The sequence below is a fragment of the Phoca vitulina genome, unplaced genomic scaffold (genome assembly GCF_004348235.1).
Source record: "Phoca vitulina isolate PV1807 unplaced genomic scaffold, GSC_HSeal_1.0 scaffold90, whole genome shotgun sequence".
NCBI classification, from domain to species: Eukaryota; Metazoa; Chordata; class Mammalia; order Carnivora; family Phocidae; genus Phoca; species Phoca vitulina.
In genome coordinates, this window is record NW_022589793.1 from 882,916 (window position 1) to 897,988 (window position 15,073).

General features: G+C 40.4%; 1 protein-coding gene across 1 annotated transcript; it reads left to right on the plus strand.

Moving 5' to 3' along the window:
* Positions 1-5,696: 5,696 nt before the first annotated feature.
* LOC116626748 (mitochondrial import receptor subunit TOM7 homolog) lies at positions 5,697-6,053 on the plus strand. Its single transcript, XM_032396223.1, has one exon. It carries the CDS (start codon positions 5,697-5,699, stop codon positions 5,853-5,855), a length of 159 nt encoding a protein of 52 aa, XP_032252114.1. The 3' UTR covers positions 5,856-6,053.
* Positions 6,054-15,073: the final 9,020 nt, after the last annotated feature.

Consider the following 15,073-nt stretch of genomic DNA (forward strand, 5'->3'; position numbering starts at 1 on the left):
CATATAATATTTTCAGGATATCGTTATATATGAAGGTGAAATAGTAGTAATGGAGAAGGTAGCATAAATGTAAGAAATCATTTTTAAAGAACAAGTGGCAAAACCTGGTGGCAGTCATGGGACGCCTGAGTGGCTCAGTCGGTTAAGCGTCTGCCTTCAGCTCAGGTCATGATCCCAGGGTCCTGGGATCAAGTCCCCCATCGGGCTCCCTGCTCAGCGGGAAGCCTGCTTCTCCCTCTCCCATTCCCCCTGCTTGTGTTCCCTCTCTCGCTGTGTCTCTCTCTGACAAATAAATAAATAAAATCTTAAAAAAAAAAACTAGTGGCAGTCTGTGGGGAATAAATTATTAAAGAACAGCCACATGGATCTGAACTTGAACCATTAACAGAGCTAAGGAAGTTAAGCAAAGTGAATTTGGAAAGATTTATCAGCAAAATCTTGTGCCTTTACAGCTTTTTCATGGCCCATGGTTTTGTTAGTGAGCCTCTAAATGTCAGTCCAACTATGTTGTTAAATGTCGAAACAAGAGCTACAGAGACCAGGGCTACCCTGGGGAATCCAGGCTACAGTGGTCACTGCAGCTATACAAGGTTCTACCCTTCCACCATCACCAGAACCAGTTTGAATGGTGGCTATAATCAAATCTTTACCTTAGCCAATCCAACAAAGTTTTATTGAGTCAACACCCTCTTTGGGTACTTTTCTTGATGTTAGAGATACTGAGATTTAAAAAAAAAGACAGATCCTCCCTGCCTAAAGTTTACAGTCTACTTCCCATAACTGAGAAAAAGCACAAATAGATACAAAAGATACCAACATTGCATAGCCCATAGCAGAAAAAATGATGTGGGAGTGTGTGTCAGAAAGGGGTTAATTCACTCATTTTTTTCAAAATATTGAGCACATACTCTCTGCCAGGTACTACTAAACACTGAACACGGAGTAAAGAACTCCACAGAAGAAGTGTCCCTTTCCTGGTTTACATTTTAGTAACAGAGGTAATAAACAAACAAGATACTTACAGATTGATAAATGCCATAAAAGAAATAAGGTGATAAGAGGGAGTAACTAAGGTTAGGCCAGTCTTGGACTCTAAAGCAGATCCAAGTTTGAGGTGGTCCTCCCATAGGCCTTGCAAATGTACCATCCCTCAAAATATTTGTAGCTGCTGTTGTAGAGGTAAATAGTCCCTAGTAACTAGTTTATAGGATTAACTAGGATTATAACTCAAGCCCATAGAATCACTGGAAATTTTCTAATTTCTCTTTAGTGCATACCCAGTTAATTTCCTGCAACATTTGTGAAGATGGCCGTTTCTTATGATGCTGCTTTTCAAAAGAATAGATCAGATTTTGTTGTACAGGTTTTATAAGAAAGATACCCAGAGGTATGAATATAAAAAGAGGGTTTGGTGGTGCTGGTGGTGGTGGTGGTGGTGGTGGTTGTTTTCAGGCAGGAGAATTATTCAATAAACCGTGTGCCAGATATTTTTCTACTCTTGGAAATGGGGAATGAGAAACAATGACACAATGACCTTTTTTAACTATTTTTCTTTTTTTACATATATTCTATTATACATGAATATATATAAATGATATATATTATCTATATTCTATGTATAAATATATATATCATCTATATTCTATATATATATTTATATATGCATGAAGTAATATGTGTATAAAAGAGTGATATAAAAATAGGAGTATGGGATTTCTGATATTTGATCCCAGGTAACATTTCGTTGAATATTCTATATTTCTCCTCTTTAGTCTTTACCAGTGGTGAATTGCCTCTTAAATAGAAGAATGGTAATGGTGTTTAGGCATATTACACTTCTTCGGAAGAATTTTGCTTTAAAAGTGAGTATATTCATCTGAAAAAATAAGGAGGGGAGCTAATACCCAATGAGTAAATATGGTAACTGATACTCTCTATTCCGGGATCATAGATTCAGAATTAGCATTTGGATCATCAAAAATCAATTACACACTAGAGTTAGGGAGCTGTTAGTATGTTCCTTAAGAAGGCGGATGATTGGCATATATATTTGGAAGTCCAGAAACCTACATTGGTTAAAGGTCAGAAGAGGAAGTAAGAATATCACTAATAAGAGGAAGCCGAGGCGAACATTTGATCACATGTGACAGGCATATGGGTTTCAGGAGGACACAAATACTGAATGAGAATGCAAACCAAAGAGAAGTCTACTGACAGGATCCAGCTTCCACAGAAATTGGAATAGCTGGGCAAAATGGGCTAGAGAACAGACACAACATACCAACACCAGAAAGTTTGATAATTAACAACCTTCTGCCACAATAAAGTTGTTTCCAAATAGTTCCTTTTTGGTCAACAGAAAGCATCTTAGGGGGAAGAGCTGATTGGAGCAAAAGTGAACTACTGGGACCTTATCAAGATAAAAAGTTTCTGCACAGCAAAGGAAACAAGCAACAAAACCAAAAGCCAGCCTACAGAATGGGAGATGATACTTGCAAATGGCATATCTGATAAAGGGTTAGTATCCAAAATCTATAGAAAACTTATCAAACTCAACATCCAAAAAAACATCCAGTTAAGAAATGGGCAGAAGACATGAAAAGACACTTTTCCAAAGAAGACATCCAGATGGCTAATAGACACATGAAAAAGTGCTCAAGATCACTTATTGTCAGGGAAAACCGCAATGAGATACCACCTCACACCTGTCAGAATGGCTAAAATTAACAGCATAGGAAACAACAGATGTTGGTGAGGATGTGGGGAAAGGGGAACCCCCTTGCACTGTTGGTGGGAGTGTGAACTGGTGCAGCCACTTTGGAAAACAGTATGGAGATTCCTCAAAAAGCTAAAAATAGAACTACCTCATGATCCAGCAATTGCACTACTAGGTATTTACACAAAGGATACAAAAATACAGATTTGAAAGGGTACATGCACCCTGAAGTTTATAGCAGCATTATCAACAATAGCCAAACTATGGAGAGAGTCCTAATGTCCATCAACTGATGAATGGATAAAGAAAATGTGGCATATCATATATATACAATGGACTCTCAGCCATCAAAAAGAATGAAGTCTTCCCATTTGCAACAACATGGATGGAACTAGAGTGTATTATGCTAAGCAAAATAAGTCAGTCAGAGAAAGACAAATACCATATGATTTCCCTCATATGTGGAATTTAAAAAACAAAACAGATGAAGATATAGTAAAGGTGGGGGAGAGAGAGGGAGCAAACCATGAGACTTCTAACAATAGAGAACAAACAGGGTTGATGGAGGGAGGTGGGAGGGGGACGGGCTAAATTGGTGATGGGTATTAAGGAGGGCACTTGTGATGAGCACTGCATTTTATATGTAAGTGATGAATCACTAAATTCTACTCCTGAAACCAATATTACACTATATGTTTACTAACTAGAATTTAAGTAAAAATTTAAAGAAAAAACAAAACAAAAAGAATGAAGAAAAACGAACAGAGCTTCAGAGACCTGTAAGATACCATTCAGCACACCAACACAAATGTAATGGGAGTTCCAGGAAAAGAGAGAAAGAAAAGGACAGAACAAATATTCAAAGAAATAATGGGTTAAAACTTTACAAATTTGATGAAAAACCATCTATATATTCAAGAAGCTCAGTATAGGTTAAGTATGGAGAGCTTCAGGTAGGACTGCCTTGCCAGCGCAGCCTCTCCCTCAAGCATTCTTATTTGAAGGAAAGCTTGTTCCAAGCAAGGAGAATGTTTCTCAGCAAAAGAGGCCCTTGTCCATTCAAACCAGATTCCCATCTATGAGAACTACCCCCACCTGACCAGTCCCTCTATAACCGTCACCCATTTGTATTTTCCCATAGCTCTGAGATCCTCTGCAAGCCCACCGGGTTGGTCTTAGGGTCAATGAATATTCAACTCACAGGATTATTATAAGCCATGCTTGGTACCAGTCTACTCAGTAGGACAGGAAATGGCAGCAGGGCAGCACCAGGTGCTGCTCTTGTGCAAGTCCCTGCAGCAACTCAGATGCAAGAGGACAAAACCCACATCGCATAGGTGTGGGAACCTCCCTGGCTTAGAAGCTCCATAGGAGCAATTCCAAAGGCAGAGCTTCCAGAGTCCCCACAAGAGGCCCAATTATAAGTAATGAGGATCACTGCCCTCAAGAAAGCCCAAAGTCTAGTTTCTTTGTCAGGTGTTTATAGTTCTCCTTGTCCGGGTGTAATTTGTCCATCAGGGATCATTTTTACCATAAGCAGTATTGCCTAGTAACACAGGTTATGTTTTTATCTGGTTGCCAGGAGAACATAAAAAGAGTCAACCAAAGGTCAAATTCTCATGCAGAATGGATAAAAAATGTAACACACTAAGATGCTTCCAGGACTCATTTACTTGTTTGTCAACAATAGAGACACACGAGATTGCTTGTCTACATTTTAAATATATATACACATACGTGTGTGTATGTGTTGGGGACAAGGTTAGGGGACATTTCACTGTATTTATATGCGTCTCCGAATCTTGGGTGTAGGTAGGAATTACCATAATTTATAACCTTCTCTCTTCCTTGCTTCCTTTCCTCCTTAAACCCTTCCCTACGTAGTGATGGCACCAAGCATAAGCTCAGTACAGTTATTGCCCTGTTAGGAGGGCCTGACATCACCTTCCTCGATAAGCCATCTTCTGGCATGGATCCTGTGGCCCAACACTTCCTCTGGGACACAGTCTCATGGACCCGTGAGTCTGGCAAGATCGTCATAATCACCCATAGGTGTGGCTTGTATCTTGATTGAGGGATGGGGAAAAGGGGAGTTACACTTGGTGCCATGGGCATGTGGTTGTGTCCAAGAACATAAGTCAGTAATGACCTTGCCAGGGCCTGTTAATGTCCCTGGAAGAACTACAGTCTGTGATTCCTGCCAGAAGAAATAGCCTACAGTTCTTAGATGAACTCTTTGGAACACTCTATCCAAAAAATGAAAAAGTAGAAAGAGATTGGAGCTCTTACTGCAGGTTTAAGCATCTGCCTCTTGGTTTCTGTTTTTATTTTGACTGTAAGAGAATGTAGTCAATAGAGATCCCCCAAATCTTACATGGGTCCTAAATACCAGTCTTACCAAGAACTTCCCTGATTCTTTGAGGGTTCTAGCCTTCACCATGCCATGGTGAGCCTCTCCAGCTCTACCTCCCTCTGGTTCCTTATTTTCCCAGGATGGAAGAATGTGAGGCTCTGTGTTCAAGACTGGCCATTATAGTAAGTGGGAAGTTCAAGTGCCTTGGCAATCCAGGCAAGGATCCAAAGAATAAGTGTGGAAGTGCATACATTCTACAGGGCAAAATCAAGACGGTTAAGCAGGCAAAAGAGGTGCAAAAGCTGAAGATATTCATTGAAACAACCTTTCCAGGTACTAAAGGTTAAGCATGACCCTCTCAATTAAGCTTCTCTTGAGCCCTAGTGTTCCCAAACTTTTCACCCCATTGATGTAGACATTAAGAGTTAGTAAGTAAGGCCCTCAGCCCCTCTTTGTCATTATGCAATTACAGTGCTTTCTTCTCCCTGTGATTCTAACTACATTCTACAAGATAATTCTTCCCAGCTATGAAATAATTACTCTTGTACCAATTATCAGTTCCAATATTTACAATTTCTCCCGGCTACCTTAGTCAAGGTAGGATCAAGAAACACCAACTAGGCCACAATGGTGAAGCTGAGCCACGAGGCCAAGCAGAAGCTGCAGCAGCTCCTTGAGGGTGGCCAGTTTGCCATCTGCGGGGGCTTTCTTCCTCTCGTGATTTACCTGGGATTCAAGGGTGGTGTTGCAGATCCTGGAATGCCTGAACCAACTGTTTTGAGCTAACGTTGGGAATAAAGGTTATCTGGATTTGGAAGCAATCAATGGACAGGAACAACATGGAAGGTGGGTGCTCTGGCTGGGATAGAGATGGGACATTGCGCAGATGTTCACCAGTTGAATGGCACAGGGCTCTTCTCAGATGAATCTGTGGCAGAATGGGATCTCAACTGACTTATTTATCATAGACTATATCAAAATACATGTTTTTAACAATGTTAAAAAAAAAGAAATGCTAACTAGCACTAACAGCTCTCTTCTCATTTTTCAGGTAGAATTTGTGTGAGGGACATAACTATACATACAACCAACAGATAAATGTCTGCACAGTGCAGATGCCCCCTCTATGTAAATGGTAGGCCATTGTTAGAGATAACCAGCCTATATGTACCCATGCCTGTGTCTTCTCTCTGCGGTTAATCATATCCCCATGGTTTGCACAGTGCCTAGCACACAGTAGGTATTCAGTGAACTTCTGCTGAAAGCCAAGAGTGTGACATAATCAGATTTGCATTTAGAAAGACCAATTCAACTTCAGAATTTAGACTAGTGATATGTTTTTGTTATCTATTCCCATACTTGTCCTACCATAGTTTTTTTTCTTTTCTTACTCTATGTAATTGCTGGTCTAATTGGCTGTCTTTCTCACTCGTAAATTCCATTATGGCAAGGGCCATATCCTGGAGTAGAAACAAAATTGGAGCCTGACCCAGTATGGAAGTATGTTAGGGCTTGGCCAATCAAATTAGGTCAAAAGGGGGATGAAAAAAATGAAGTTCAGATGTCTGCCTCCTATCTGGCTTTCCTGGGATGAAATTCAGAGACTTCAAAAATTAAAAAAAAAAAATACTCCTCCCTCCAAAAATTTTTCATTTTAATTGTGATGGAATTGTCAGGATCCTAGTGCCCTAACTCCTTCTTGCCGAGAGGATTATTTTCCTCCACAAGTAATATAAAAGGGCGGATCTTTAGCCTAGCCTAGGTTGTGACAAAAAGAGCGAGCCCAGCTGGGCATTTGTGAGCTGGCCAAAAGAAAAAGCTTCACTCTGCAACTTTTCTTTTTTCTTCCCATTTTGTGCAAACGTTTCTTACTGAAGCCTCCTACCTGTCCGTTCATGCTTTCTGCCTCGATGCTGGGCTCAAGCCTTGTTTCCCTCTTCTGCCTACAGTACCAGACAAAAACCAGTTTGCCCAGTGAGCACTTTTTAAGCTAAATTACATCATTAGCATAGTTCTGCAAATTAGATGGCCATGCACTTAAGTAGTATCCATGCCTACCTGAGATAGAGTAGTATAGAGCATACTATTTTTTCCCGTTTTTTTTCTATAACAATACAATGAGTTAAAATTACAGTATTTAATGTTTTAATGTTGTCTTCCTCCTTAAATTGTTTAGCTATAGAACAATGTAGACATGGTTTAGGTATAGGCTAATATGCTTAGCCATGTGACCTACATCAAAGTGGTATAGAAATTTAGGAGATAGAGAAAGAAAGGGGAGCTAAAGCAGTCATGGAGGGCTTCACCAAGGTAGTGGGACTTCAGGTAGGTATTTAGAACGAGTGCCTTTTCCAGGTGACCAGTTTAATTTTCATTTACAGACATTATTTTGAGATATTATTATTTGCTAGGCACTGTGCTAGGTGCTAAGGCTATAAAGATAAATAAAATGGAGTCCCTGACTTGATGGGAGTTTACAGCCTAATGGGTAAGGCAGACCCATAAACAGGAAAAAAAATTAAAATATTAATTTATAATACTTCATATTTACTCCATTTCAATAGAACAATTATATTTCTTTCTGTTCTTTAAATTCTAATCTTAATGCCCACTTTGGAATCATTCTCAACTCTCTTTCACTGTTCGTAGCCACTCCCGCTCTATATCAGAGTAAAACCATTTCTCTTTGACTAGCTTTAAAATCTTCTGGCAAATGAGAATCCCATCTGTGCCTTCACACTTTCACACTTAGGGTCAAAAACTTTCAAAATAGCTTCCTTCTGCCTTCAGTCACTTCTTTCTGCTGCTTGAACATTCTCTATCCTCATCCTTAACCCCTGTCTTCCAAAAGGAAAGCCTCTTTTGCCATTTTGTTCCTTGTTTTATTCTGCTTTCTGAGGGTATTATATAAAATCCAAATTTGAATCAAATAGTAAAGATCGACCACTCTCTCTGGCTGCTTCTCTATTTAAAGGGACCAAGTGTTTTTGATTAAATATTTTAAAAATACAACTAATCAAGGGGCACCTGGGTGACTCAGTTGGTTAAGCCTCCAACTCTTGATTTTGGCTCAGGTCTTGATCTTAGGGTTGCGGGATCAAGCCCTGCATCGGGCTCTGTGCTCAGCGCTCAGCGGGGAGTCTGCTTGAGATTCTCTCCCTCTCCCTCTACCCTTCCCCCCTGCACGCGCGCGCGCGTCGCCTGTGTGTGCGCGCATGGGCGCGCGCTCTCAATAAATAAATATTTTAAAAATACAACTAATCAAAAAATAACATTTAGATCAACATAAAGTGGTTTCTCACCTCATCCTTATGAATCAAAAATGTGAGCTCTGTCCATATTTTCAGTGTGAGGTGAATTCCTGAATTTTTTTTTCAAAGATTGCTCCTTCTAGAATGCAAGGATCCCAGTGATTTTTTAAAAACTTAGTTTGACGTGTATGTGATAAAAACATTGTGCTAGAAATAGGATTGCATTATCCTATTTTTATTATGGTTAAAAAAATGCATAACATAAATTTTACCATCTTAACCATTTCTAAGTGTAGAGTTCAGTAGTGTTAAGTGTATTCACATGGTTGTGCAACCAATCTGCAGAAATTTTTCACCTTGCCAAACTGAAACTCTGTACCCATTAAAGAAATAATTCCCCATTTCCCTCTCCCCACAGCTGCGGGCAGCTACCATTCTACTTTCTATTAATTTGACTACTCTAGACACCTCACATAAGTGGAATGATATGGTATTTGTTTTTTTATGACTGACTTATTTCATTTGGCATATCAAGTTTCATCCGTGTTGTAGCAGGTCTCAGAATTCCCTTCCTTTTTAAGGCTGAATAATATTTCGTTGTACATATACAACACATTCATCCCTCAGCGGACACTCGAGTTGCATCTGCCTCTTGGCTATTGTGACTAATGCCACTGTGAACATGGGTGTGTAAATATCTCCTCAAGACCCTGTTTTAATTCTTTTGAATATATACTCAGAAGTGGGATTGCTCTTCAACTTTTTGAGGACCCTCCATACTGTTTTCCATAGTGTGCCTGCACCATTTTACATTCCCACCAACACTGTACAAAGGTGAAACCCTATGATTTAAGGGAAGAATTCTTACCAGAATATTACCTACTTCTTTTACTGTAAAACAGAGGAAGAGTTCTTCTCCTTTAAGTATAATAAGGAAAGGTCAAAAAATTAATTGCAGAGAAAAAAATACAGTCAAGAATAAAGTGAGAGAAGCACTTTTTTGCCTTGAAACTTTTCCCTGGTGCAAATACAGGGACACAAAACTGACTTGTACCTCTTTCTAACAGTTTTCCTGTTCCTACCTCTGTGCATTTTTATAGAACAGGGACAGTAGGATGTAGTCAGCAATGTCACGTGTGACTAGAAAAATAAATCTGCAAGCAACATGTATATATATTTTTTTAATTAGGAGCTTTGACTTGGTTCCTCATTTGAATTGACTCTAGCCTTTGCTTTGGTTTAAAAAATACATGTGCCCAGAAATGGCCCTTGTTTCGCCTTATCCCTCACACAAAGCACCTCTTTCCCTTTTTCAGCCCCCTAAAGCATGAGCTCCAAGGGACGGTCCATTACCACATACCTAGCAAGGACTTTACCTGAGGAAAGGTAAGTGTGGTACCAGGCGCTCCTAAAGCCACAGGAGGTGTTTTGACCTTAGAGTTGGTGGATGATATGAAGCATTCAAATTCAGGCATCTGAGATATTTCAGACAAACCTGGCTCCATCAGAGACCATTTCTATTTTTCCCTTTCTTGGGTACTGTAAAGCCGATACAGTTTCTTTCCAGCTCTTACCATAGTAGTTTTATAGAACATGGCTTAAGCCTAAATTATTTTGGCTTCTTAGGAGTTACTTGTAATTTGAGGGTGTAGATAGATGAGTTCTGTTTCAGCAGGTGTGAGGTTTATAAATTCACAGTATCCTGGGAAGCTGACATTAACAGGGGTAGATGGGCAAAACATTTCCTCTCTCACTGGGATTTATTAGCTTCATAGGAAGTCTCCAGGTCCATGCAAGGTGGGAGTAAACAGCCTTTTCCCCCTTCTCTCTACCAACCCAGTATTTTTCCTCACCTGTCCCTCTGAGGGCCTTTAATAACAGTGATTTCTTCTGCTGCCTTGAAAGTATTTGGTATCGTGAAGTCAATCAAAGATGAATATGGATTAGAAAATTATTTCATGGGGCACCTGGGTGGCTCAGTCACTTAAGCGTCTGCCAAAAGCATGATCCTGGAGTCCTGGAATCGAGCCCCGTGTCAGGTTCCCTGCTCAGCGGGAAGTCTGCTTCTCCCTCTCCCGCTGCCCCTCCCCGCTTGTGTTCTCTCGCACGCGCTCACTCTCTCTCTAATAAATAAATAAATAAAATCTAAAGCGGGAGGAGGAAGTGCCTGGGTGGCTCAGTTGTTAGGCGTCTGCCTTCGGCTCAGGTCATGATCTCAGGGTCCTGGGATCAAGCCCCGCATCGGGCTCTCTGCTCAGCGGGAAGTCTGCCTCTCCCTCTCCCATTCCCCCTGCTTGTGTTCCCTCTCTCTCTCTGTCTCTCTCTCTGTCAAATAAATAAAATCTTTAAAAAAAAAAAAAAAAAAGAGGGGCGCCTGGGTGGCTCAGGTTGTGATCCTGGGTTCCTGGGATCGAGCCCTGCATCGGGCTCCCTGCTCAGCAGGGCGTATGCTTCTCCCTTTCCTATCTCTCCCTCTGCCCCCCCCTTCTCTCTCTCAAATAAATAAATAAAATCTTTTTTAAAAAATTATTTCATTAGATCACACTGGAGCAAGTTTTCCTGGCCTTGCCCAAACAGAAATAAACAAACAAAAACCCAAATTATAAAGATAATTGAACAGTGGTTCCAACCACCATCTGACACCTCCCCACCAATCTTCTGCGTATAAAAATGACTAAGTTTTCTGTCCTTTGTGCTTTGTGTTTGTGCAACAAAAATGTAAAGGCATATACTCCTGCTATATCCTAATTACTACATAGGGAGAGAGGCTAGGCCGGTGTTCCCAGACTTTATGACTATGCACTAGATTCACCTGGGAGGCATTTCTTTAAAATGAAGATTCCTGGGGTGCCTGGGTGGCTCAGTCATTAAGCGTCTGCCTTCAGCTCAGGTCATGATCCTGGTGTCCTGGGATCGAGCCCCGCATTGCAGGAAGCCTGCTGCTCCCTCTCCCACTCCCCCTGCTTGTGTTCCCTCTCTCACTGTGTCTCTCTCTGTCAAATAAATAAAATCTTTTAAAAAAATAAAAATAAAATAAAATGAAGATTCCTGGATTCCAAACCGGGTAGATTCTGATTCAGTCAGAGTGGTGGCAAACCCAGGAATCTGCATTTCAACAAGTATTCCACATGATTCTGATGCCTGTTTGGCTTTGGGGCAAAAAATGGGCTAGGCCTTCCAGGGGATTCTCAAATTAAGGCTTGCAATTTAAACACCTAAGAAGTCATTTTTATTCCTGGTAATTTTTCCTGACATTAGTATAAAATTAGTATAAAATACTACCAGGTGACAGCATATCACCGTTCAATGTCACCATTCAAATAAGACTTTTACTAAAGCTATAATGAAAACATAAACATATTTGTCTTTCCTTTCTTTCCCAAACTTACCAGTGTCAAGACCTCTTTGCCAAAGTAGCTTTGGCTACTTGAGTCACAAAATAATTTATTTTTTTTTAAGAGTCACAAAATAATTTAAAAAAAGCTAGTTCAACCTAACTTGCTTGCACAATTTCAGATTTTTGTTGATATCATGAGGTCTAAGCTGGACATCCTAAGAACTAGAGCATTGGCATCTAGACGGGCTCCAGAGTATTCTTTCCCAGGAAAGTGTTAATCCTGAGGTCTCTTCCCTTCCTGTCTTTGCAATCATATGACACAGCTGATGTCACTTGGGTTCTCCCCTTCATATCTGATATCAACTAATAAGGTGCATAGCAAACTTACTTAGATCCCACATACAACTAAGAGAAAAGTGAAAGGCAGTTTTAAGACAAAAGGGATGTGTGTTTCTGTTTAATAAAATGCACAAATCCATAGGACGCCTGGCTGGCTCAGTTGGTTAAACGTCTGTCTTGGGCTCAAGTCATGATCCCAATGTCCTGGGATGCAGTCCTGCATCATGCTCCCTGCTCAGCGGGGAGCCTGCTTCTCCCTCTGCCTGCCGCACCCCCTGCTTGTGCGTGCACTCTCTCTCTGACAAATAATTAATCTTAAAAAAATAAAATAAAATGTACAGATCCAAGAGACAGTGGGAGAATAAACATTAACTAGAGCAGCTTTGACTTCAGATCTTGACCGCTTAAGTCAGGTATCAAAAATAGCCATGCCCCTGGCCCCTGCACAATTTAGGGCACTAATTTAAAAATTAGTGATTTAAAATGTAAAGTCTTTATTTAAAAAATTTTTAAATAACCATGCCACCCCCAATTATGGTTATAGCCACCTTAAACATTTATTAAAAGTCATAGTTCTCTCCACTAAGGAGCTTAAAATCAAAGAAAGGTAAAATGTTGATTCTGGTTGAAACTGGGTGTTAGGTAAATGGGAATTCATTATACTATCCCTTTAACTTCTGTTTGTCTGAAAACGCCAATAATGTTTTTTCTTTCATCTAGTTAAGGAGCTAAAACATGATTAAAAAATTAATTATCAATAGAAGACAGTAAAGTTCCAAGAAGGGAGAAAAAACTCCAGGCTATAGTGGTATTTGCCGGGAAGGGATTCTGAGAAGAACAGGGAAGGAAATGCCAACCATCAGAATAATGGATTAAGAGGAGCCATGATTAATGCCTCCAGCCCTAACATGGCAAGGTGATGTTCCCAAGTTCAAACCACTTTCCTGGGGCGCCTGGGTGGCTGTCATTAAGTGTCCGCCTTCGGCTCAGGTCATGATCCCAGGCTTCTTGCTCAGTGGGGAGTCTGCTTCTCCCTCTCACTCTGCCAGCCACTCACCCTGCTTGTGCTCTCTCTCTCTCTCAAATAAATGAATACAATCTTTAAAACACACACACACACACTTTCCTGGAGTCTCCTTCCTTATGACTTTCCTCCCCACCCACCTCCACACATACGCACCCACCCAACTGCAGCTCAAAGCAGGAAGTTGGGCTCCATTGAGTCAGATTTGACTCTACAGTAAGAAAACCGACAAAACTTTCCAGCAATGTACTCCTCTAGTCTTCTATGTCTATTCTCTTCTTGTCTGTTCATTTTCTCTCCCAGGGCTTGAAATGTCTCCTATGCAGAAACAGTTTCCAGGACCTCATTTTCTTCCACAGTAGAATTCTAGCATTGTGGCAGAAATATGACATGAGCTGGTAAGGCAAACTGGAGAAATTTCAAGGTTTTCTGTCACCTACACTTTGTTTTTATGCTAGTCTGGGTCATGGGTATTCTAAAAGAGGAAGAGATTTTAAAAATACACTTACTAAGCAACAGTAATGAGTAAGGAGATATAAGCAATCTGGAGCCTCATCTAGAGAATGCTCTTCTTCCCTCCCTTTTTTCTCCTTTATTTTGTATCCTCTTGGTCACCCACTTTCTTCTTCTGTGTCTTCTATTCTCAACTCTTTTACTACTTCCCTCCATTATGGGGACTTACTACTCCAAGCATTAATTATTCAAAAGGTATAGGGAGTGTCAACACAAAATGAGAATTGGAGCTCATGGATCCAGCCTCTTCTATCACCTTAATTATGTAATTAGCTACAAGACTGGTTGGGAGCTGAAGAAAAGCATAAGGTGGAAAATGTACAACACCTACCACCACCACACGTTACTAATGGCATCCCATCTCAACTACACGCACACCTTCCTCCTCATGTAAGCAGCAGTCACTGAAGTAGGTAGGACACTGGTTAAGACCTGAAAGTGTTAGATCTGTCCACAAGATGGCAGTACGACTTTGGAGTGTACAGCTTAATAGGAAATTTTGCAGTGGTGTAAAATACAAATAAACTTAGAATTTTATTTATGTAGCTGATGTCATGAATTATATTTCAGTTCCTACCACATTTGAACAGAATTTTTTGTTTGGGTCACAGTTATGTTTTGAGGTGGGGGTGAAGAATTAGGGAACATTCTAAATAGGAGTTATACCATCAACCCTGAACTGTTGGAAGTTCCAATGACTGGAACTCTCAGGGATGCAACTAATTTGGGGGTAATGCTTAAAAAGTACTGGAAACAGAGATTTAGGTCCCATGTTAATGAATTTGAACTTTATCTTGAAAAACATGGGGAATCACTGAAAAATTTTAAGCAGGTGGGCAACTTGATCAGAGCGATGTTTCTCCAGCCTCACTCATTGGTAGAACACCTTCATGATTTTTGCCCTATCACCAATAGTTTACTCAACGTTGTTTAAACCTACTTTTACTCTTTTTGCAAATGTATTTAAAGAGGAAACTCCTTACCAGCTTTGCCTGCCATAATATTCAAAATAAATGTACAACTATTGAAATGGAATAGTGTTCATTTATGAACAACTTAAAATCATCTCATGCACCACTAGTGTTAAGTCTGCCACACTTTGACTGAGACAGGGGTGCCCCCTGAAGGCACAGAAATTGGATTTGCACCAGATTCTTAATGGCCAGATCGGGTCTTAAATGTCACCTGAAATCCTGTTGGACAGTTGTAGAAGTCAAGTAAATCAGCCACAGGCCAAAGAGTTAGACATAAGTTTGGCTATGCGTTGTAAATGTCTACAGCACCACCAACCCTTCTGAAATTTTAATGTGCATATGAATCTTGTAAAATGCAGATTTTGATTAAGTATGGAGATTCTGCATTTCTGACTCCAAATGGTATTGATGCTGTTGGTTTCCCAACCGTGCTACAGTAGCCGACTGTAAGTTCCTGAAGGGCAAAGACCACGCCTTCATCTTTAGCAGTGTCTGACACAAGGCGATTTCACGGTTAATACTCACTGAAAAGTGAACTTTCTTCCCCCGATAGTCACATGACTCCC

Coding starts and splice junctions, on each gene's coding strand:
- LOC116626748 (XM_032396223.1), top strand. CDS start 5,697: ATGGTGAAGCTGAGCCACGAGGCCAAGCAGAAGCTGCAGCAGCTCCTT.